Source organism: Pelodiscus sinensis, chromosome 6, assembly GCF_049634645.1.
Source record: "Pelodiscus sinensis isolate JC-2024 chromosome 6, ASM4963464v1, whole genome shotgun sequence".
Taxonomy (NCBI): domain Eukaryota; kingdom Metazoa; phylum Chordata; order Testudines; family Trionychidae; genus Pelodiscus; species Pelodiscus sinensis.
This window is the reverse complement of record NC_134716.1, coordinates 89,570,528-89,594,374: the sequence shown is the minus strand read 5'-3', so window position 1 is coordinate 89,594,374 and position 23,847 is coordinate 89,570,528. Positions and strand designations below refer to the sequence as shown.

The window sequence follows — 23,847 nt, the reverse complement described above, 5'->3', positions numbered from 1 at the left end:
CAAAGTTGTTGAGCAAAAAAAAAAAAAAAAAAAGGACCCCAAGAGTTAAGCAAATAAATAAATAAATTAAATAAAATAGAACAGCATTAAAACAGCATAGCTCCTTTAATTGAGTGCAGAGTCAGGATAGGGATAGGAAGAGAAGCGGTTGAGCACTAAGACGCAGGGAAGGCATTGCTTCCCATTGCTCAGGTCTTTAGGTTTTTTGCTGGTGGCCATCTTGTTTCCTTGGTCGAGCCACAAGGGAGCTTCGCTGCAGAACCAGGTAAGCGGGGGCTGGGCCCAGTTGCCGAGTGTGTTGTAGGGTTGCCAGGTGTCCAGTATTTTCACCTCCTAGCAGGGAAAAAAACAGAAAATACTGGACATTTTAGGTGTCGGTATTTTCTGAATTTTTTTTACTGGACAGGAGGCAAAAATACTGGACTGTCTGGGTCAATACCAGACACCTGGTGACCCTATTAGTAGCATTAGGGTGAATATGCAGTATTTTGCATGGTGAACAGCGGACTCTTGTTGTAAGCAAGAGCCTTGTAACCTATTTTGTATCTAGAAGTTTGAACAGAAACTTGGAAGTTGCTTTCAGAATTTCTAGATCGGGGCTTTTGCAAAAGTTTCAGTCCCACTTAAGAATAAAACTTCTTATGAGTGTGTGAAACAAAGATTCTTTAATCTTAAGGTCCATGGTGTGTCTGCCTAAGGAAAACTTTCAAGATTAAGTGTGTAGGTGATTGTGAGGGAGCACTTGAGAATCCAACTCCTAGGCCAATGTCTAGACAGGTTTAGATATTGCTACATCCATCTTTTTGTACCATTACAAAGGGGTTTAATCACTCTCTTCTCTATGGCTATGTCTACGCTGCAGGCTTTTGCTGGCAGAGAGTATGCTAATGAAGTGCTCAGTAGCATTTGTCACACTGTATTTGCATATTCTCTGCTGATGCTTTTAGCTCAAGGTTTTTGCGCAAAAACAAGCAGTGTAGATGGGTCCATTTTGCGGAAAAAAAAACCCCTTTTGTGCAAGATCCTTATACCTCAAAAAAGGAGGTATATGGGATCTTGCGCAAAAGGGTTTTTTTTGCGCAAAACGGACCGGTCTATACTGCTTGGTTTTGCACAAAAACCTCTTGCACAAAAAGCATCAGCAGAGACTATGCAAATGACAGTGTGACAAATGCTACTGAGCACTTCATTAGCATACTCTCTGCTGGCAAAAGCCTGCAGTGTAAGCAAAACCATAGCTCCGCAGTGTAGACATACTCTATTTTGGGATACTTCCAGTATCCCAAAATAGCTATTCCACATCTATCGAAGCAGCCCGTTATTTCAAAATAGATTTCAAAATAACTGGAGGCTTCTTCTGATGTCCCGGTAACCTGTGTTCCATGAGGGATAAGGGGCATTTCAAAATAATGAGATATTTTGAAATTTGGTACTGTGTATTCAGCATCAAATTATGAAATAAGCTATTTCGAAATACACTCAAAATAAGCTACGCAATTTGTGCTATGCAAATTGTGTAACTTATTTTGAGCGAAGGATGCTGTGTAGACACACCCTAACACATGACTATACACATTTATATACAGGCAGTCCCCGAGTTACGCGGATCCGACTTATGTCGGATCCGCAGTTACGAACAGGGTTTTTCTCACCCTGGAGGACGGGAGCAGCAGGACACCCAGATGCGCCATAGTCCGCCGCCCCCGTCCTCCGGGGCGAGAAAAGCTGCTCCCCGTCTCCCTGGTCTGCAGGGAGACGGGGAGCAAAGCCTTGGAGCACGCCCGCAGCGGGACAGCCCGGGCACGCTCCAAGGCTTTGCTCCCCGTCTCCCTGGTCTGCTGGGGGGGGGGTGCAGCTAGTGCCCCCCCCCAGCAAACCAGGCTTTTCTTGCCTACCCCTGGGGTAGAGCAGCTGGGGGCTCCTGGGTTGGTCCTGCAGCGCCGCTCCGGACCAACCCGGCAGCACCCCAGCTGTTCTGCCCCAGGCATCCTGATTCAGCCGCTGCTGGTCAGTTTCAGCAGCGGCTGAATCAGGACGCCTGGGGCAGAGCAGCTGGGGTGCTGCTGGGTTGCTCCAGTAGCGCCGAGGAGCCGTGCTACTGGAGCAACCCAGCAGCACCCCAGCTGCTCTGCCCCAGGTGTCCCCAAGTCAGCCACTGCTGAAACTGACCAGCGGCTGACTACAGGAAGCCCGAGGAAGAGTTGCTCTGCCCCAGGCTTCCTGGAATCAGCCGCTGATCAGTTTCAGCAGCGGCTGACTGGGGGACGCCTGGGTTTCTTAAGTTGAATCTGTATGTAAGTCAGAACTGGTGTCCAGATTCAGCCGCGGTTGAAACTGATCAGTTTCAGCAGCGGCTGACGCCAGTTCCGACTTACATACAGATTCAACTTAAGAACAAACCTACAGTCCCTATCTTGTACGTAACCCGGGGACTGCCTGTATCCTGCTAGGAATTGCTGCTGCAAAGGTGCACAACACAATATTCAAATACAGTTTTGCTGGTATAAGAATATTTGCTGATACTTCAATATGATGGACAAAATTCCCTGTCTACCCAAAATGATTTTTTTTGCTATATCCCATAATAACACATTACCTGCCATTGAAGAAAAACACTTATTCTTCCTGGAGAGATTTCTGTGGCTTCATTAGCTGAAATTATTAGCTTGTCAGTCAGCTCTAGAGAAGAGAAGGATGGGGAAACGTAGTCTCATAATTTAATTTTAATATTTTTCCAATAATCTATAGATGCTGCATAACTTTATACAACAACAGAAAATATTTCTTCGTTCACACCAGCACCAGAACAACAAAATGAAATGCCACTTACTATGAGGAACTAAAATCTCTCCACTCCAAACACAAACACAGTGATGATCCTCACTGGATATGCATCGGAGCTGAATAACATATGAAGATGTACTATTTAACTTGGAAATGGTCACATTGGTAGCATCATTTGCTATGGACACCTGCAAACAAACAACTTTTTAAAAACATATTTGGCATCATTAAGCTAAAGTTCCTTTTCCATGGTTTTATACTCTGTAATCATTGATCCTCTTTCTAAGGGCCCAGTCCTTTGATTTTTAAGTTAAGGATGCTCACCAATACACAGGAGTTACTAACACCAAGATCCACAAAGGGATGTAGGCATTGCAATGCTAAACATTGTAGCACCAAACTTTAGGCTCCTAGAAAACCACAGAAACACCATTGTGGTTCACAAAATCCTGAGTTAGGCACCTGGGCTCCTTGTAAAAAAAATGGGGAAGACGGGTGCCATAGAAAGCAATCCTCAAAAGTCAGTGTGCAAGTTGAGGAGCTGCCTAAGATGCCATCAAAAGGCAGTGTCCTAAATACTGTCTCTCTCTCTGAGGCTACAGGGAGACCCCGTCTCTGCTAGTCAGGGCTTCGGGTGAAAGCTGCTGGGCTGCTGCACCGCGGCCCTGGTCTGCCCCGGCAGCAGCCCAGCTTTCGGTGGTTAGGCGTGTAGGCAGTTTTGGGAAGGCTATGCCTTGCCTTGCCTACATTACCTACTGCCCATGTTGCTAGTAACCCCTGACTTACTCTTCACAAAATAGCTGGAGGAGGCGGTGTCCAATGATTGGATCACTCCCCTGGGCATTTTAGGTTCAATTCTTCCTATAGCCTGGCAGGGTGAGAGAGGATTTGAAGAGGATTCTCCAACCTCCTAGGTGGTCTAAATGTGACCACCTTTCTTCTGGTGAAACTGTTCTAGAGTGTTTTATAGTGCATAACTAACTAGTGACTGTAGCAGTGAGACTAGGTTCTAGATAATAGAAACATTTATTCTCTCTCTCTCTTTCTGACCCACTGACTACTTAAATATTTATCCACAATGGCACAATCACTGGGAGAAGGGGAAGAGAGAATGACCGACTGTATAGCTCAGTGGTGAAGTCATCTACTTGGGAGTTCCCAGGTCCAGTTTCCTAGCTCCAGCAGGATGCCAAATACCTAATGCAGTAGGTGGCCTCTGAGCATGCCTATGGTATTGAGCCCTGCTTGTGATTTTAGGTGGAGGAGCCCCTAACTTTTCTGTTTGTGGCTCTATCTGAGGCATAGGCAGAAGACAGGCATTCAGGCACTTAGAGCGAGGTAGCATTGTGCATACTCAGAATCAGAGACACTGACATCTACTTAATAGCAGCTCTGCCTCGGGCTTCCTGTAGTCAGCCGCTGGTCAGTTTCAACAGCGGCTGAATCTGGACGCCAGTTCCAACTTACATACAAATTCAACTTAAGAACAAACCTACAGTCCCTATCTTGTATGTAACCCGGGGACTGCCTGTATTTGTTGTTTTTTAAATCTTTCCTGTTACAGACTAACTAGGCTACCCCTCTGAAGCTTATCTACTCACTGTTTCTTTTTTCTTCCTCCCCTCCATTTTTTCCCTCCCTTATTTATTCCCTTACTTATTCTTGTATCTGGACTTCCAACATTTTAGTCATCTGAAGAAGTGGATTGTGCCCACAAAAGTTCATGATACTATCTACGTGTTTTGTTAGTCTTTAAGGTGCTACTAGACTATTTATTGTTTTGTAAGTTTTTCCTGTTACAAACTAACTTGGCTACCCCCTGAAGCTTTTGAAAATATTTGTGATAGTTATGACGTAGCTCGGATTAACTTTAAATTTCTGCGTGTAAACTTCGTTCGGACTAAGTGGGATTTAAAAATGGCGGCCGGATGGGAACATGCAAATAAAGCCCGGGATATTTAAAGCTCGGGCTTCATTTGCAACCCCGGTTCCCTGATTTGCCTACCTAGCTCGAATTAACGAGCTAGTGTAGACATGCCCAAAGGTATTAGATGGTTAGCTCTTTTTCTCGTGCTAAGACAGTAAGCAGATGCATTTTAGGAGACAATATTTTGTCTTGTAACATTTCTATTAATACAACTGATTTGGGAAAAAATACAGAATCATGGAAAGATTTGGAGACTTTCCACTTAGGGGTTGAAGTTGAGGCACTTTGAAGAGGTCAGGTAAGACATTCAAAGCTCTCAAGCCACATGTGTAACTAAGACTTGAGCATTCACAACTTGTAAATCAATTAGAATGCCTTGTATTTCTGACTTCTTGAGCACCTGCTTAAAACTTTTAATATTTCTAAAAGGTGGGGTTTAAGCATGAGCTACTCTGACACCAGCTCAAACTCTGTCCCACAGTCTGGGACATCTTCACAGAACTTAATGGTGGCTAACAGGGAGCATTTTGTCTGTTGGAACAGCACTATGTTTCGCAAAATCAGTAATATTCAACTGAAGTTTGATATCAATCTTCATTTACTCACCAATATCCACTGTGAGGATGCTGGAGGTGCTTCTTTATATCGCAGTTGCATAGGCTTTTTTGGTGCATCCCACGTAATAATTAATCTGTCTGATAACTGGTGAGCACTTACGGAGTTTATAACACATTTCTCTAAAATGAACAATGCAGACACAGACACAGACAGCAGGAAAGCAATGATAAATACAACTTCTCTCCCTTCTATTTGTTTAGTACCAAATAAAATACCTCAATTTTCAAAATCCAGAAAGAATTCATTAGTGAAATTTTGCAACATGAGACAAAGACCCAATCTTGCCATATTTACTCAGTGAGGGCAACATCTTTCTCTGCAGTAAGTCACATTTATTTCAGTGCGAACATGTGGTATCTGATCCTATTCATAGTGAGCCTGAGCAGCAGAATCCTCAGATCAGAATGTCTGAAGCAATAGCAATAATGCCATTAAAAAGACTGTCCTGAACTCTAATTGCTTCTGTATTTTATGGGTATGTCAGACCTGTAATTTCAAGTACAATTTCTTTTTCTCTAAGAAATGGTTACACTTTGAGCTGGGGATGTGATTCCCACTCTAGGGGAGGTACCTGAGATAGGACACTAAAAATAGAATGTAGTCACAGTAGTGCAAGTGGTGAGAAGGACTAGCTGCCCATACTACATAGCTAGCAGCTCTAACGGGCATGAACTCAGCACCTCCCACTACTCTCATTGTCAGGGCCACAATCTATTTTTATACGCATGCTAGCTCTCATCAAGCTATCTGCCTGAGCTGAACATTGCATTCCCAACTTAATCTAACGCATATATGGTGGTCAGTAGGGAACATGGTGTGAAAGGACCAGCTCTGTGCCCCCAGAAAGGGTGGGGTCTCAGGCAGAAGGGGCAGGGCCTCAGAGGCTGCATCTAGATTATAGGGTTTTCCCCGCCACATCCAAGGAACGCATTTGCTTGTCCGCTTTTTTTCATGTAAGAGCAAATGCGCTCTTTCAGGGAGCCCTGTATTCCTTGTTTCACAAGACATAAGGGCTCTGCCGAAAGAGGAGGCTTTTCATCATTTGGCCCGCCCCGTCTAGACGGGGCCAAATGACAGAAAAGTGTCTTCTGAAAAAGAAGCTGAACAAGCTACACAAAATGTGCTTCGCATTTTACGGAGCTTTCCCCGCAAAAACCTTTCAGTCTAGACTTAGCCAGACAGTCAGCCCTTAGCACTGCTCAGACTGTGGTGTGCCCTCCTCTCTAGCCCTCAGAGGTGCGTGGAGTGGTAGAATAGTGCTCCAGCAGCAATTCAAAGGGGTCTGGGGCCCCAACTGCTGCTGCTACTGGGGCAGCAGGGAGATCCAGAACTCTTTCAACCCGCAGGGCAATTGCTCCCTTTGCCCTCCCCCTTGGTGGACCTGAATGTGGGCATTCAGAGGCTAGAGTATCAGCTGTGTAATGGGTCTGGTAGTGAGCACTCTTTTCTCCTTCCCACCTCCAGTCACATGTCTTCTAGAAGAGCCTATGACCAAAGTCACTCTCAGTCTTGAGAGCACTTGGGAAGCGCTTGAGGAGAAGTTCAATACTTGGATTTCATGGTGGATTGTGCTATGAATATCTAAATCAGAGGCATGGGACTAGACCCCTCATTTGTAAGCTGACTGCATCTTTTTTATTAATATAAAATTGTGTAATTTGAGTAAGTGTCCACTATATTGTAAACCCAGGTTTGTGGGATTCAGGCTTGGTTTCCAAGTTTGTGTCCAAGCATACATACCGGGTCCAGGTCTGAGCTGGGCTACTGTGTCCCTACTGCACTGCACAGACTCTCTGTCTTAGGCAAAATGGCAGTGCTTGGACCACAGTCACATTGGGATTTGGGCTTTGACCGGGCTCTAGAGCAGGTCCTAAGTGTTTGCTGATCCAAGTCCGACTGATTTGTATGTTGATGGAAGGGGGACTAAAAGCTCAAACCTGAGCCAGACTTGGGCTTACCCCAGTGGTTAAGTCTATACTGCACACCCCACCCACACATAAGCCATGATAGTGAGACTTAGCACCTGTGTCTACAGACTTGGATAGGGACTACAACATTACAAATAGCAATATAAATGTTCCCACTGGGAGTCTGAAACCCTCCTGCAAGGGTTGTATGTCTCCCAGCCTGAGAGAGAATGTATATGCTGTTATTTTTAAGCACTGTCGTGTGAGCACTGTGAGCTGGAGTCAGTGGCTCTGACCTCAGACCCACTGCGATGGTATGCCTTTAGTGTAGCTATACCCTTAGGGCATGTCTACACAACAGGGCTGAATTCGAAATAAGCTATACAACTTGACCTACTCTAATTACGTAGCTTAAGTCGAAATAGCTTATTTCAAATTTGGGCCCATCTAAATAGCACTTATTTCAAAATAGAGCACTCTTCCTCCAACTTCTCTTACTCCTCATGAAATTAGGTTTACAGAAGTTGGAGTAAAAAGCCCATTATTTTGATTTAATGAGCTTGCTGTGTAGATGCGCAATACATCCATTATTTCAAAATAACACTGCTATGTAGACATACCTTCAGTGTCCAAAGAAAAAGACTGAAACCTGGGAAAGAACTCACAACATGCAGAGATTTTAACTTAATAGATGTCCTTAAACACAGGCTGCTGAACCAGCCTCCTTTTCAGTAAGCCAGCAAAGAATACAAGAGCTAAATTTTTGTGTGTATTGATATTTTTCCAGATATTGCAAACAGTCAAGGAGTGACATCCTTCCCCCATTTACATCATTAGAATGGAGATTTCACCCCAGAGATCCAAATTATGATTTGATGGTAAGAAATGTATATTGAGTGTTACAATTTAGCAAATTAATCCAAACTTTAATAACATTATGCTGTAAATTTAGCTCAATTATTGCTATAGTAATACAAATACGAAGTCATATTAGAGGCACTGTACCTGCATTGCTGATTACAATGGAGATGTTCTTTGTTTTCACACAGCTCTCACTGGAATAATTTGATGATACCCAAATAGTTACAGTACGATTTCTAAAAAGGTCTTTTTGTCCTATTGTAATAAATGTTGATGATATAGTTCTTGAAAAATGTTTCTGGATTTTATCCCTGGAGGCAAAAAGCATTAACATAAATGTTACTGAACTATAACTTATTAACGCAGCAATATGACAACTGGTGAATTTTGGGGGTAGTTAGAACACAATCTCAAAGGTTTAACCTTATGTTAATTTTGGTGGAATGTCTGGCCCCAAACCGCTAGTGGTGTTAATATGACTCTGTTGCTGTCCAAAATTAAATAATTTTAAATAAATTTCAAGCTTGGAATTGTCACCTTAGCCTGAAAAACAGATCTTTACAAATCTCTTAAACCTGCTTTCCAGGATACAAAAAAAGTTAAAGCGTTTGAATTTCCAACAAAGAATTAAATAAGGCTTGTACATTAAAATAAAATATTTTAATTTGTTCCCTTGCCCTGGAACTTCATAAAGGAAAAGCCACATGTTTGGAAATCTTTAAGATGGAATTAAAGATGGTGTCAATTGTCCTTTTTTGGGAAAGAGAACTTTAGTGCAGATTGACAACTCTTGCTCCAGCCTCTGTTAACATCCAATCTCATTTCCTAGAAAATGAAACAAAACAAAAAAATAACTGCATCGGAAAGGGAGACAGAAGAAAACTGCAAAGACAGAGAATGCAACTTCTGTCTTCAGCGCTGACTTTCCCTTGCAGTCTCACTGCTGAAAAAATACAGGCATGGCACACACTCAGGCACCGAGAGACCTGGCAAACTTGTAACAGCTGGGCCGTGTAGGACATTGCTTTTACTTTTCTCTTTGGTCTAGTTGCAGTGTTGGCTGGCTAAACAAGACTCCTATCCTACTCCTTTTGCCTTCTGTCTAATAAGAAAGAGTCAATAATATGGTAGAGAAGGAAAAGGGACTCCCAGGAGGCTGTGACAAAGTTTCATGGCCCAAATGCAGTTTGGAATCTAGCCAGAACTGGTGGCAGTATCAACTGCATGTGGCTCTCTGGTCAGGACATCTCTCAAGAGTTGGATGAAAAAGGGTTAGTCATGTCACGAGATCGTAGGGTACCAGGAAACAGTGGGTGCTCAAACATGATGGAAAAGCTTACTCCTTCCTGGGCTGTTTTTTTCATCTTTCAATCAGCCAGCATTTCTAGCTTATCTCCTCCAAAATGGTCTTTTTGAAGGCCCCAAAAGTAGTAGAGGGCAGAATAGCTCATCCCTCATTTTTCTGTTGGGCCTCATTTTCAACACAGCAGCTTTTGTTTCATTAATTTCTGGTCCCACACTCTTTTTTTCCATGAATACCAAATGTGAATTTAACACAATCCTTGAATTATATCGGTAGGTCTTTTTTGTCGAGATTACTCTAATCTGTCTACCACTTGTACCTTTTCCTCATCAACTTCTATTGTTAATTTATTGTGATACTGTATAAACCTTTATCCACTTTCCCTCAGTTAGGCTCTGGAGACCCCAGTTATTACTGCAGTCCAATCCATTTGAACCAGACCAGTGAATGGAACACTGATTAACAAGCAATTCTGTTTATATCCAAGTTTACGTGTCTTTACACATTTGACATGTAACTTTTGTAGAATATGAATGTAAATACAACATTGCTAGCCTTTCACAGGGAACTCCTTTCATAGGGAATCTCAAAGTACTTTATGCTTACTTGAGGCTTTACATCAAAGTATCCCCATATCAATGTTCTCTCTAATCTTTTCCATCCATGTGTGGAATACATTTGTATGTGCATCAAAAATGTGCACCACCAATAGAAACAACCTAGCTGTGGATGCTCTGTTAATCAGTTGGGTGGCACTGGAATCTCTCCTGAGCAGATGCATAAACACACAGCTACAGGGAACACTGCCTCACATGTTATCTAAATCACATGGTTTCTCAGAGAAACCATTTTCCCCACAACCTTGTAAAGGTGAATATTGTCAGATGCATAGTGACTAATGCAGGGCTCCACAGGGACCTTTACTAATGTACTGATCAAACCTGCAAGATCCAGAGGCCTTTCAACAGCCACTGTCCTCAGATTCAAACCCTCTTTTACATATCTGGTATAGGAATGATTTTCATAAGTTCTCTATGCTTCTCAGGAGGAGGGATGGAAAGGCAAGCCATGCCATACTTACCGCAGCCAGCTCAGTGCCAGGTTAGTCCCCTGCAAAACCATCCTTACCCATATGCAGAATACAAGGCTGCATAGGGCACCAATGGGTCTTAATGTTCACCTCTTCTTGTCCCTGTTCTGTGGCTCTGCTTTCTCTGGGGTGGATCTAGTTAACTTAAAAAGTGAAACCTGCCAGACCACCAGACCTTTTAGCAGATGTTGGCTCTTCCACAGTTTCATTCAGGGGTAATTAAACCATTTAACAGGCATTTGCCAACCCCAGGTATAGCCTTTAAACTAAGGCTAGAGAACCTTAGTTTAAAATGTTCTTTAAAAATAGTTTATTTAGTGTGTTGTTGAAGATAATAAAATCACATCTCTAAAAAATCCTTCTCCCCTCCCCCTGGGCTGCTGTTCAGCTTAGAAGTACCAGAGTAACAGTACTGAGAAGGGTCCTATAAATCCTAAGGACATCCCTGGTCCCCTGGCATAATTAGAACAGTCTGAAGACTGCCCTAAACTGTGTTGGCTGTCAATAGCTCTTAGGAGCCACGAAGATGCTCAGGGATTGTGTCCACCAAATCCCTTTTACTGTAGCCATAACTCCAGAGGTGGGAGGAGGGAGAGATGCTGGTACAAGAGCCACTGTAGTATCTCTGAACAACCCAATAATTGTCCTATGCTGGGAAAATCAAAGCAAGTGCAGTAGCTGCAGAACAGCTGAGGAATTGGCCCTTTTATCTGATAATCACAGTGTAGGAGAAATTGTGCAAATATGACATGTCTCCATGGCTGTAGAAAATGAGATTATAGTACATTGTTTGGAAAAGCTAAAAATTGCATTATAATGTATATGCACACTGAGGCAGACTTAACCTTATGCTTAAACTTTTACTTTGGCATTTCATAGCCTCTGAGTGATTTTTGCCCCCGTCAAGGCTAATTCCCCACTCTGGCACGATGAATGCAGAAGTGGGGGCCTGCAAAAGTAACCCCAAAACCTGATCTCTACAGGCTTTGGTACAAAAGCTCTCCCCAAAATCCAAACACATGGATTTTGGGGAACCTGCCACCACCATCAAGTGCTTTTGAACCCACAAACGGGTGGACAGTTGAAACCAACCCCAGGGCACCCCAAGCTCTCGTCTCTAAAGAGATTGAAAAGAAAAGAGAGAATACAAGTTACAATCTGTGATTGCTGTCCCCTTGTCAGAGGCATGCAGATCCCACAGACAGGTTTTCCAGGACACAGAAATGAACCAATACCAGGTTAAGTAAAAAAAAAACTTTAATTATTAAAACAATACTACCGTTGCAAGCATAATGACTAGATGGAAAAAGTCACCAGTTAATATACTTATGGGTAACCCCCATAGGCTCAGGACTTAGTTGTAAAAGAGAGGAAAACCCATTTCTAACAGCACAGACATCAGATCCAAATTCCCAAAACAGAAAACAATAAAACCTGATGGATTTATCTAGACTTTACCCTACTTACACATTATGAAGAGTCTTTTTCTTGGAGAGAGACATGTCTTCTGTCTCCCTCATTATCTAGAGCAAACTCGCTCAAAGACAAAGGAGGGAAAACCCCCAAATTCCTTTGTCTCAGTTTGAAATCCCTACCTGTATTTCTATTGGCTGAGCAGATACCTGGCTAGGTATAGGGACATAGTTAACCCCTTAGTCCCCAGCCTGCTGGTCATCCCTCATGCTTATGACACCCCTTTGTGCTCAAGCCTTAAGTTACTTAAACATTAGCTCTTACTAGAATTTCCTGGTGTTTAAACAAAATTGGAGATAAAAAGATAAGCACTGTGGGAACTTCCTTTCTCATACCCTGCTAAAAAGTTATGCATCCTTTCCTGAAGGCAGGAAACTTTGTGTAGCTAAGGCCATGGTGTCCAAAACACTAGCCACATGTGGCTATTTGGCCAGTTGAGTGTGGCTAGTTGTCTCACAAAACTATTTACATTTTCAGAATAATGTGGCTAGCTTGCTATAGCAGTACTGATTAGATACCATGGAGCTAAAGTATGCAGTCTCAACCCTGTTTTTAAAATTGAATATTTACTTTGCTGCTAGTGACATTACTTATCCACCAGATTTTTAGAACTCAATCTGTAGCCAAAATACAACATTTAATACTTGAATAACATTTAAAGGTTTTCTCCCCTATCTTCTAAGTCTGCTTAGCTGCAGATCAGCAGTTAATGTTTCAAAGCATGATTTTTGGAGTGTATAGCTAGAGCATCTGGGTAAGGTTTTTCTTTTAGCTATCATGAAGGAAGAGATTAATGACACATACAATATTCTTGCTAACTTTTTTTTATTACAGAAAGTAATCAACTCCTCATCTTGGCTTAAGCAAATTCCCTTTTTTAAACCCCAGTAAAAAGAAGAAAATGTGTTCTTGTTAAGAGTACTGGACTAGAATTTGGGAGACTTTGGATCAAATTCTATCTCTGCTACAGTCTTTCAGTACCTTGTTCTCGGTCTGCTGTTTGTATACTATATGTCTTCCTTCTGCCCTTTTTCTGCCTTCTCTGTTCAGAATGTAAGCTCCTTGGGGTAGGATCTGTCTCTTGCTATGTTTAAGTGCATAATGGGGCTTTAATGACAATCAGGCTGGGGTCTCTAGACCCTCATCTACACTAGGGAGCTATTTTGAAATAATTCCCCTTATTTTTGAAATAACATGTGGAGTGTCCATACTACCACACCCGTTATTTTGAAACAATAACCTGCTTTCCACAAGGAATAACGCCTTGGATGCTCCACTGCTGCTATTTCTAAATAACTACTCCTCAGGATCAAAGTAATTACTTGTCAGTGCTTCCTGGGGCTCTACATCAAGGTAGTGCATCCACATTAAGGGAGCCTGCCTCAGACAAATTTTGAGGCTTCCCTGTAGTGTGGACATGCTATTTTGAAATAGTTATTTTCAAATAACTACATAACTCATTTTGAAATAATAATTACCTAATGTAGACATGCCTGAGGAGCCATTGGAACACTCACATATGCTGTATAGAGAGCCACACCAATTCAGCATGGAGTGAGGCAATTGACTGGCAAGACCTGTCTGCCCTGCACAGTAAAGTTGGAGTGGAATTAGGGCATCCTCCATGGTGGTGGTTCCACCAGCCATTCTCCACAGCGTAGGCGAAAGCAGGAGTCAGTGGGGAGCACTGCAGCTGCTGTGCACTTCCATTGCCATTCTGGCCTGTGAGAGATTATTCTCTTGCTTTCTGGCCCCAGAGGGACCAGGGGAATTTCCCAGCGCACAACCACTTACTCAGCATTATGATATGCTCCTAACCACAGCTCTTGTTGATGGAAACAGCAAATGTTATATGTGTTAGCCCACATCTGAGGTTATGGCTTTTCAAAGGATCTTGCATTTTAATGCCTTATTCTATCCTCCTGAGCCTACTCAAATACAACTTAAAAATCACAGCAGATCCTACGCGCATGAGAGGAAAACCCTTTCACAATACATTATATTAGCAAGAGAGGAATCCAATTCATGATTATCCTCATTGCATCTATGATCAAACGTTTCATGCAGATAGACTTGATTGCCTCTGCCTCAGGTTCACTGGTTTTATTTTCCAAGCGAATGAACAAGTTGAATGTGACTACAGCTTCATTCTAACTGCTAAGGTCAATTACCAAACTGACAAAATAATTACTTCAGCTTCTACTCTTCCTAAGCATCTGTTTGTACATGTGGTAAGATTTAAAGGAGCACTGCTTAATATGTTTACTTGCTGTTTTACAGTTTAAAGTACTTAACATGTCACACCTCTATACAGGTGTTAAAGTGATATGCTTGACAGTATGTCTAAAACTTCAAGCAGATCTAGTGAAGGACTAGAAGTGCACACAATTTCTCTAGAATAGGACAGAAAGAAGAAACCATTGCTACCTACATTGCTCTGCTTAGCAGTTCCTGCAGTTACTAGGAACCTCTCTATAACCTTTACTGTGATGTTCTAATACCACATCACATTTGAGAGAGCTAATTTCCCCTCTTCCCAGATACAGCTACCAGCTTGTATACCTGCTATTTTTGTAACATGGACAAGTTGTCCAGAAAGGAGGCAGAACCTTTGCAAGGGGCAGGAAACTCATTGATTTGTCCCCAACAAGGAAGGGTTTGTCATCCACCTTCCCCTGGGGAACTAGTAAAGCTAAATTAAATACTAATATGGTGGAGTCAATAGGAAATGCTGAAAGAGATACATAAATCAGTGGAGTCCAGAGCCAGCTATGCAGATAGCCTATGTGCTTCTGCACTGTCTGCTAAATCAGCTGCCTTGAATCTCTTTCATCCTCCACATCAGTTTCTCCCATCTGTTTCTAAAATGCAGTTCCTGCTGAAGTCCATGGGTACTGCATATGAATACAAAATCTGAGGGAAGACTTTGACCTTCAGTGTTTAACTGTCTAGAATCTGATTGCTTCTTTGCTTCTCCCATTAAAAGTCAGAACACAAAGAAACCCACCAAGCAACAATGAAAGTCTTCATCTTTCAAACTTACCACTTTAAAATGATTGTATAATTAGTAGTTTGGAGAGCACGGGGGACAGGCAACCAGGAGCAAAATAGACTTATTTTTCTCTCTGCGTAGCAAGTCAATTCATCATCCCAATCTGTAAAAATGAAAGCAAACTAAATGAAAGCAATCTCAATCACGCTGTATAGTGAAGGCGTATTTTTAACATCTATTAATATTACCTCATTAACAAGAGCAAGGAAATCCTCAAAATTAAAAAGGCAACAAGTTTAAAATTGGATATGCCCTCTTAATTAACCAGTGAGACATCCTGTAAAAAAGATAGATATATCCACTTTGACCAAACACTGTGCAATTATGACTATAATCAGAAATTACTGAAAACTCAACCACTTTAGTTTAGGGCTTGTCTATACAACAAGCAGCATCAGAAAGGTGCCAGTATATTTGTAAATACACTTCTGTGTTGTACTCTAACTGCTCCGGCTAGTATATTCTGAAATGGGCCTAAGTCTCAGAGGATAACCGTGTTAGTCTGTAATTAAAAAAACTTTAACAACAATGGTCCTGTAGAAACTAACAAAAATATATAAATAGTATCATGAGCTTTTATGAGCACAACCCACTTCTTGAAATGGCTTGTGCCCATGAAAGCCCATGATACTATTTATATATTTTTGTTGGTCTCTAAGGCTATGTCTAGACTGCAAGCCTCTTTCGAAAGAGGCTTTTTCGAAAGTATCTTTCGAAAAAGCCTCTTTCGAAAAAGAGCGTCTAGACTGCAAGCAGTACTTTCGAAAAAGCAAGCCGCTTTTTTGAAAGAAAGCAGCGAGTGAGTCTGGATGCTCTCTTTCTAAAAAGCCCTGTTGGCATTCAAGAACGCCTTTTTTCGAAAGAGCACTTTCAAAAAAAGGCGTTCTTCCTCGTGAAATGAGGTTTACCGCAGTCGAAAGAAAAGCCGCGTTCTTTCGATTTAATTTCGAAAGAACGCGGCTGCAGTCTAGACACAGGTGAAGTTTTTTCGAAAAAAGGCTACTTTTTTCGAAAAAAACCCTGAGTCTGGACACAGCCTAAGGTGCAAAAGTTGTATTTGAAATGTACCTAGTTCGTATTTATATAGATGGGCTTGAAATGAACTACATCACGCACTGGGTACATTTTAGAGATGTTGTAGGGGGCTGTATGCTGAGACAAGTGGACAGGTAGGCTGAGAGCTTTCTAATGAGTCTCTAGCATGCTATTCTGATGCCCAAATCCCTTAACAAGGCTGTGGAGCTGTCTCCTTGGGAGCAGGGGTTTAAAAAGCCACTCGTAAGTGACCACCAGTAGCAAACTGGGGAGTTATGTGAGGAAGTTCCTGGAGCACCGGTGGCCTGCAGGCCCCATGCAGCCCATTGGGATCCTATGTGTGGCCCACAAGACATTTTCTTTACTGTTTCTCAAGAGCAGGATTGCCCAATTACACAGACATAAATCAGCAGTGTTTGTTTCCTACCAATATTACTAAAGTGACACACATGTAAAGCAACAGCATGCGAAGTGAGCTGTATGCTAATTGCACGCAATATTGACCGTGAGAGCTGTGTGCTCCCTCTGCATCCACTTTAAGTGTTGCTGCACAGGAGCAGCTTGAGGCCGGCTGCGGCAGCAGGCGCCCCAGGCAGGCGGTGCAATTGGCGCGCTGCCTGCACAGCCGTCAATGGCCGTGATGTCCTCATCGGGCACCCGGGCCAGCGGCGCTCTAGACAACTGCTTAGTTCGCCTAGGCTCATGGGCCACCCCTGCTGCAGCAGTGCAATCAGCAAACCCCACATATTCTAGGCACACCACTGCAGTTAACAAAACTATTCTAGCCTGAGAGACCACTTTGGTTACAGCAATCTTGAGGCCTGCTGAGAGGGAGGGCCACTCCTGGGGCCCACTCACAAGTCTAGATTGCTCTTGCTGTCCGAAAGCAATTCCTTCTAAGTCTACCTCTCATGCAGAAAGTGCCCTGGGATTGATCAGGCATCTGTATCGAGGATCAGGAATCTGCAAAATACTGGTGTTTCAAACAGTACCATTGTCCACGTTCCGGCATCTTTAACAAGAGAGATTCAGAATGCTCAATAGCTAACTTGGCAAAGAGTTCATGGAGTGCTACATCTCTGAGATGGATGCCCCACATGGGACAGAGTGAGCTTAGTGGCAGGAAGAGGAGCCTGAGCGATTTGGAAGCATGCTAGAAAGCTTCTAGAAAAAACACAGAAAGGAAAAGAAAAATCAAACCATCTTCTACATCTTACAAACATTCTCTAAATGCAGGTCATAAACAAACTCTGCAGGAGTGAAAATAATATAGGCAGCAGTCCAGCAGCAGAGGGAACTACAGTAGACTTCCGATAATCTGGAACCTATGGGACGTAGGTGGTGCCGGATTATCAGATATTCCGGACTATCAGGAGGTACTATAAGATGGTTATATATATACTGTATACATTATATATTGTATATAAAGTGTTCCTAGCCCTTTTTATTATACATACTATATACAGTATACTGTAATGTTTTAGTTTTTTTAAGCCTTTTTTACCCTTTTTGCTCAGTTCAGCTGCTGCTGCTGTTACCTTGTGACTCATTTTTTGCCGAAGCTCACTCACTAGGCTCTTGCCATTTTGATGCCGGACTATCAGGAGTGCCGGACTATTGGATGCCGGACTATTGGAGTTTTACTGTACTTAGTTTATTGCATAGGATGCAACATATACAATTATCTGCCTTGTGGGCAGATGGTATATGTTGTTTTCAGTGCAAGCAACTTATGGCCCTGAGAGACTGTATAGGGACTCTTGAGCCTGGAGTGGCTGAACTATAGGCTGTTAGGTAAGAATAAAGTCTAGAATTCCTAGAGTAGCATTCTCTGAAATGCTTCTAGTTCCATGCATAGGGCCAGGAAAACAAGCAGAACTGCAGGAGATGATGGCATAGGAAAAGGGATTTAGGTTTATTAGGAACTGGTGTGGCTTCTAGGAAAAGAGGAGCCTACAGAAAGGATGAACTCTCCCTAAACCAAAACAGAACCAGATTGCCGGCATAAAATTAAAAAGACTATAGACATTTTTTAAATAAATTAAGGGATGGGGGAATGCCAAAAGTCTGAAGGATAATCTGGTTTAGGCAGAGGGATGAATTTGTATTAAAAGGGAACTCTATATCCTAGTAAAGAGAATAGGAGAGAAGTAGGTAAAGTACAGGTAGGACCTACAGCACTATATAGTTTGTTCTATATTGTAACTGAAACTATATTTGAAAACATCCAAAATAATTATAATGAATTTAAATTGGAATTCCATTATTGTTTAACAGTGTGATTAATACTGATTGTGACTCATCATTTGACTGCCCTACTACAAAGGCAGAAAGTGCAATAATAAAAGAATTTCAATCATCTTCAGTGATCAGGATGCAGAGAAAAACTTTCCAGACCCACTAAAGGCTTGCTTTTTGGAGCAACTAGTCCTGGAACACCCCTGGGGAGAGACAATTTTTGATTTTGTCATAAGCAAGAAGTGAATCTAGCTGAATTGTTTGGTAATAGCAACCATAATGTAATTAAATATAAACATCCTTGTAGGGGGAAAAATGCCAAAGATACCCACCATAGTAACACTGAACTTCAAAAAGGGAACTATACAAAAATGAGAGAGCTAGTCAAATATAAATTAAAAGAACCAGTTATGAGGGAGAAATGCTTATAAAGTGCATGGAGACTATTTAAAAACACCATAAGAGGCTCAAACTCAGTGTATACCCCAAACAGAAAAAGGAGCAAGAGGAACAAAAAATGCCACCCTGACTCTATGGCAGAATAGAAGAGGTAGTTAGAGGCAAAAAAGCATCTTTCCAAAAGCAAATCAGTCCCACTGAGGAAGAGACAAAGGAGCACAAGCTCTGCCAAACGTAAAAGTATAATAAAGGAGGAGTAGGGGGAAGTGTCCCCTGCTCTGTATGCTTACCAACCCCCCTCTGCGGGGATAGGCAGCCCCAGCTCTCCCCTGGGCCGCCCACAAGGACCAGGCCGAGGCATGGCAGCTCTGACCTGCCCTGGCTCTCCCTATCTCCAGCTGGTGGGGGTGGGGAAGGTTGGTCCAGACCCAGGCTGGGGCTGTCCCAGCTCTCTCTCTCTCTGGTCACCAGGGGGCAAGTTGGCCTGGCCCTCTCCCTCTGGCAGGGAGGGGTAAGGGAGTGCATTGCCCAGCCCTCTCCTTCCTGCTGCGCGGGGCGAGGCTGTGTAGCTCCCATGTGCCACTTCTCCCCTTCTGAGCTCTGGCAGCTCCAGTGCACCCCTTTCCAAGCCCCCACAGCTCCCGTGAGCCCCCCAAGGCTTCCACACACACACCCTCCCACCTGAGGCTCCGTAGCTCCAATGCACACCTCTGAGGCTGCCTTCCGTGCTGCTGCTGCTCCGGAGCCCTGGGTTGCCAATCCCTAGGAGGCATGGCAGCTGAGGGAGGAGGGGCTATGGGATGCAGAGTGAGGTGATGACATCACTCTGTCCCTCAGGAAACTTTTTTTAAAAATTCTTATAGATAGGTAAGAAAGCTTTTTGCGTATTTAGCTAGTTCTTCTAACTGCAAAAAGCTCAAGTATATCAAAAGCAGAAAGCCTACCAAATAATTAGTGGGGCAACTGAACAGTCATGCTGTTAAATGAGCACTGAATGAAGACAATATCTTTGCGGAGAAGCTAAATGAATTCTTTGCATTGGTCCTCACTGAAGAGGATAGGGGGAAATACTCGTACCTCTCATATTTCAGATCTGAGGAACTGTCCTAGATGGATGTGTCAGTAATCATTTGAACAAATTAAGCAGTATAATTCACCAGGACAAGATGGTATTCACTCAAGAGTTGTCAAGGAGCTCAACTATGAAAATGCAGAACTTCACACCAGAGTATGTAATGTACAAACAGACCTGCATTAGTGGGGAAAGAGATTAGCTGAGCCAACAGGCCTTTTCCCATTTCTAATACCTATGATTCCAAGTTGCTCATTGAAGTTTAATCACCAGAAAATGGAAGCCACAAGTACTAAGAGTAAGATCTCCACTTCTAGAAGTGCTCCTTCACCTTGAACACTATGGATGCCACACAGGCCCCATATGCCACACAGGCCCTTTCCTGATGCCACACAGGCCCTTTCCTGATGCCACACAGGCCCCATATGCAACCAGGGAATTTTGTCTCGTGGGATAAGGAGAAAGAACTACTCTCTGCCCTGCAATGGTAATAGATAGCTGCATTTAAATTAATGCAGCGTTAATTCAAACTCTATAGAAGCCCTTCTCTTGCGTAGGGATGCAGGAGTGGAGTGGGGGGAAGAGATTTATTCACCTGCAGCGTGCTTGACCATTGCTGGCATTTGTCCATCCACCAAACAGCATGGAGAGACTGGCTGGAGAATTGAAGTTTCCTTTCCCTTTCTTCAGGGCCACAGGAATTAAAGGCTGTATTCCCACGCCACTAAGTGGCCCTAAAATGCCTAACTGAAGGAACAGGTGGCAGGGAACATTACAAAGTCAAATTCATGGAGTATTCTAGCTCCCTGTTTCTTCCCACAAGTTTCTCAAAATGAGGGGATGATCCTGAAATTGAAGACAGTCCTTTTGTTCTACAGACAGATTCTACTTACCTTCTGTGCCTAACTTCCAAGTAATAAAATCTCTCAGGCAGGGTATTTTTTAAAAAATCTGTACAAATGAGTAAGTTATATTTGTATAAGGGGGATTTGACGATACTTACCAGGAAAACAGAACTGAAGTTACAGCATTTTATAAATATTCTACATTTCAAGATCCTTATCTTCTTCTCTAGATATAGCACATTTACATTTTATTTCTGTGTCTGTTTATAAACTAGGGAATGGTACTGAAGAACATAATTTGCTAATTTTTTATGACTTCACAGTTCATACACTGAAAAGAAAAAAATGACTAGAATTTCTAATACTTAAGATTTCTGAAATATTGCTGTAAATGCAGGGTCCACTACTGACTAAAAAAGTTTTTTTTTAAATATTGTCGATATTTGAGAATTCACATCACACAGTATAAAAACACTAAATATGTTTTTTTGGAGAAAAAATCATTTTGTTCGCCAAGCCTATGGTAGTATTATTTATTAACTGGTCAGTATACTGGATGAAATGTCTACTTTTTACTTATGTACTGTAGTCCTAGTTAACCTATTACCCTGAACAATAAATCATCATAATTGAAAAATAACTTCAAAAGTATTTGATTCAGTAATGTCTTCCAAATTTGGTCTCTTGCCTAATATTACACAGTAACATGATGTATTACAATAAACTCCTACCATTTGAAGGTATGATCTAGTATTCCTTGTAGAATAGAAGTTTGGGGCACACAAGGAATGCAGGGATTGGGCCATTGCTGTGTCAGTTATCAAAATCCCCATGTTTTCTTTAGCTGATTGGCATTATCTTCAAGGTTTAATAATGAGAGAACTATTAACATGAAGACAAGAGGGGTAGTTGCCAATGGTTCTATCAAGTCACTAAAAATCAGAACTCCTACACATCACAGCTCCTCATTTCATAGGCTACCATAGGGTATGTATACACTACCACCCTAGTTCGAACTAGGGTGGTTAATGTAGTCATTCGAAGTTGCAAATGAAGCCCGGGATTTAAATATCCCGGGCTTCATTTGCATCTTGCTGGGCGCGCCATTTTTAAATCCCCGTTAGTGCGGACTCCGTGCCCGCGGCTACAGCCGGCACGGAGTAGGTAGTTCGAATTAGGCTTTCTAATTCGAACTACCGTTACTCCTCGTGGAATGAGGTGTAATGGTAGTTTGAATTAGAAAGCCTAACTCGAACTACCTACTCCGTGCCGCCTGTAGCCGCGGGCACGGAGTCCGCACTAACGGGGATTTAAAAATGGCGGCGCCCGGCAAGATGCAAATGAAGCCCGGGATATTTAAATCCCAGGCTTCATTTGCAACTTCGAATGACTACATTAACCACCCTAGTTCGAACTAGGGTGGTAGTGTGGACATACTCTAATATACAAGTCATTTTGGCCTATATTTTCAGAAGTGTCCATTAATCTTGCATGTTCAGATACCTAGGTATCAGTTGGATAAACAAGTCATGGAAGCATCCCAAATCAATGTCCATTTTGAAAAACTTTGGTCTTAAGTTTTCCAGTTTTTCCTTTCAAGTTATACAATGGTGATAAACAATGCTTAGCTACCTCACAGTGCTGTTTGCGAATAATTTCATTAAACATTTGGAAAGTGCTTTGAGATCATCGGAAGAAAGATGTTTTAAAAATAAGAGTTGAATAAAAGTATTCTGGAAATATTCACTTGATTGTTTTAGAAGTTATTTTAAATGACAATAAAATAAAATATAATAATTGAAATTCTGGATTGGGACTCAGAACAATTGTTGATTCCTCAGATTGTCTGGATTTATATTGTTTATATCCTTAAAGTTCGTGATTGCATTAAGCAGACTATAGGCAATCAAAACCTTCATGTAGTCATGTTACCTCACTCTGATATCTGTAAGTGGTTTTCTAATGCAAAGGAAGTGTGTTGATGTGAGAGTGGCAGTCCATATCTTACGTAAAATAAAAAGATAACATCCAAAACTTTAGGCGATTGAAAAAGCCAAAGATGGCCTACTTCTCGCACCTTGATCTGAGCTATGAACGGAGGACAGTTGGCTGTTCATCCCTCCCAACACAGGGAGTTAACATTGCAGTACATGTTCTGCATTTCCAACTCAGCAAGCAGAGTTCAGTAATGGAATCTATGTGCAAAGAATGCAGCAATATTAGCTAGTCCTTAAGGTAGTTTAAAGGAGCATGCAGTGTCTTCCAGTCACGGGGCAATACAGACAAAGGTGCTGGATGGAGGGATAGCTCAGTGGTTTGAACATTTGAGCTCTTTCCCTCTTGGACAAGATGTAACATCACAGCAGAAACCTGGGACCAGCCTGGGAGTGGTAAAGCCTCCTGCAGTTCCGAAGGGGTCTCCCAAGGAACATCATGGTCCAGTCTCCAGGAAGTTGACACATGGCCAGCACTCCAGCCACCAGTGAAATTAAAAGTAATGTACACTGCACTTGCAGTCTGCCTCCAAACTGCCAGCATGAATATGATATATGTGTGCGAGTATCACTTTACTCTAAAGTATCTGTACCGATAAACAACCCTAAACATGAGTCAACAGCTAAATATGAGTCAGTGTGATGCTGTTGGGGAAAAAAGCAAACATGATTCTGGGATGCATTAACAGGTGTGATGTGAGCAAGACATGAGAAGTCATTCTTCGGCTCTACTCTGTGCTGGTTAGGCCTGGTTGGAGTATTGTGTCCAGTTCTGGCCACCGCATTTCAAGAAAGATGTGGAGAAATTGGAGAAGGTCCAGAGAAGAGCAACAAGAATGATTAAAGGTCTAGAGAACATGACCTATGAAGGAAGGCTGAAAGAATTGGGTTTGTTTAGTTTGGAAAAGAGAAGATTGAGGGGGGACATTATAGCAGTTTTCAGATATCTAAAAGGGTGTCATAAGGAGGAGGGAGAAAACTTGCTCATCTTGGCCTCTGAGGATAGAATAAGAAGCAATGGGCTTAATGGTTTGATGTTAGGAAAAAGTTCCTAACTGTCAGGGTGGTTAAACACTGGAATAAATTGCCCAGGGAGGTTGTGGAATCTCCATCTGTGGAGATATTTAAGAGTAGGTTAGATAAATGTCTATCAGGGATGGTCTAGACAGTACTTGGTCTTGCCATGAGGGCAGGGGACTGGACTCAATGACCTCTCGAGGTCCCTTCCAGTCCTAGTATTCTATGATTC

General features: G+C 42.3%; 1 protein-coding gene across 6 annotated transcripts in view; it reads right to left on the bottom strand.

Annotated features, from left to right (window-relative positions):
- LOC102450321 (interleukin-6 receptor subunit beta-like) overlaps nucleotides 1-23,847 on the bottom strand; it is a 75,196-nt gene that overhangs the window by 40,854 nt on the left and 10,495 nt on the right. For all 6 annotated transcript variants that reach the window (XR_012904880.1, XM_075932371.1, XM_006119165.3 and 3 more), the window contains 5 exons: nucleotides 15,007-15,118; nucleotides 8,242-8,408; nucleotides 5,318-5,448; nucleotides 2,831-2,972; nucleotides 2,597-2,679 (listed from right to left, as the gene is read on the bottom strand). Coding sequence is in view for 5 of the 6 variants with exons in the window: in XM_075932371.1 (XP_075788486.1) it covers nucleotides 2,597-2,679; nucleotides 2,831-2,972; nucleotides 5,318-5,448; nucleotides 8,242-8,408; nucleotides 15,007-15,118 (635 nt within the window). In the remaining variant the exon portion in view is untranslated. The remainder of the gene's footprint in view (nucleotides 1-2,596; nucleotides 2,680-2,830; nucleotides 2,973-5,317; nucleotides 5,449-8,241; nucleotides 8,409-15,006; nucleotides 15,119-23,847) is intronic.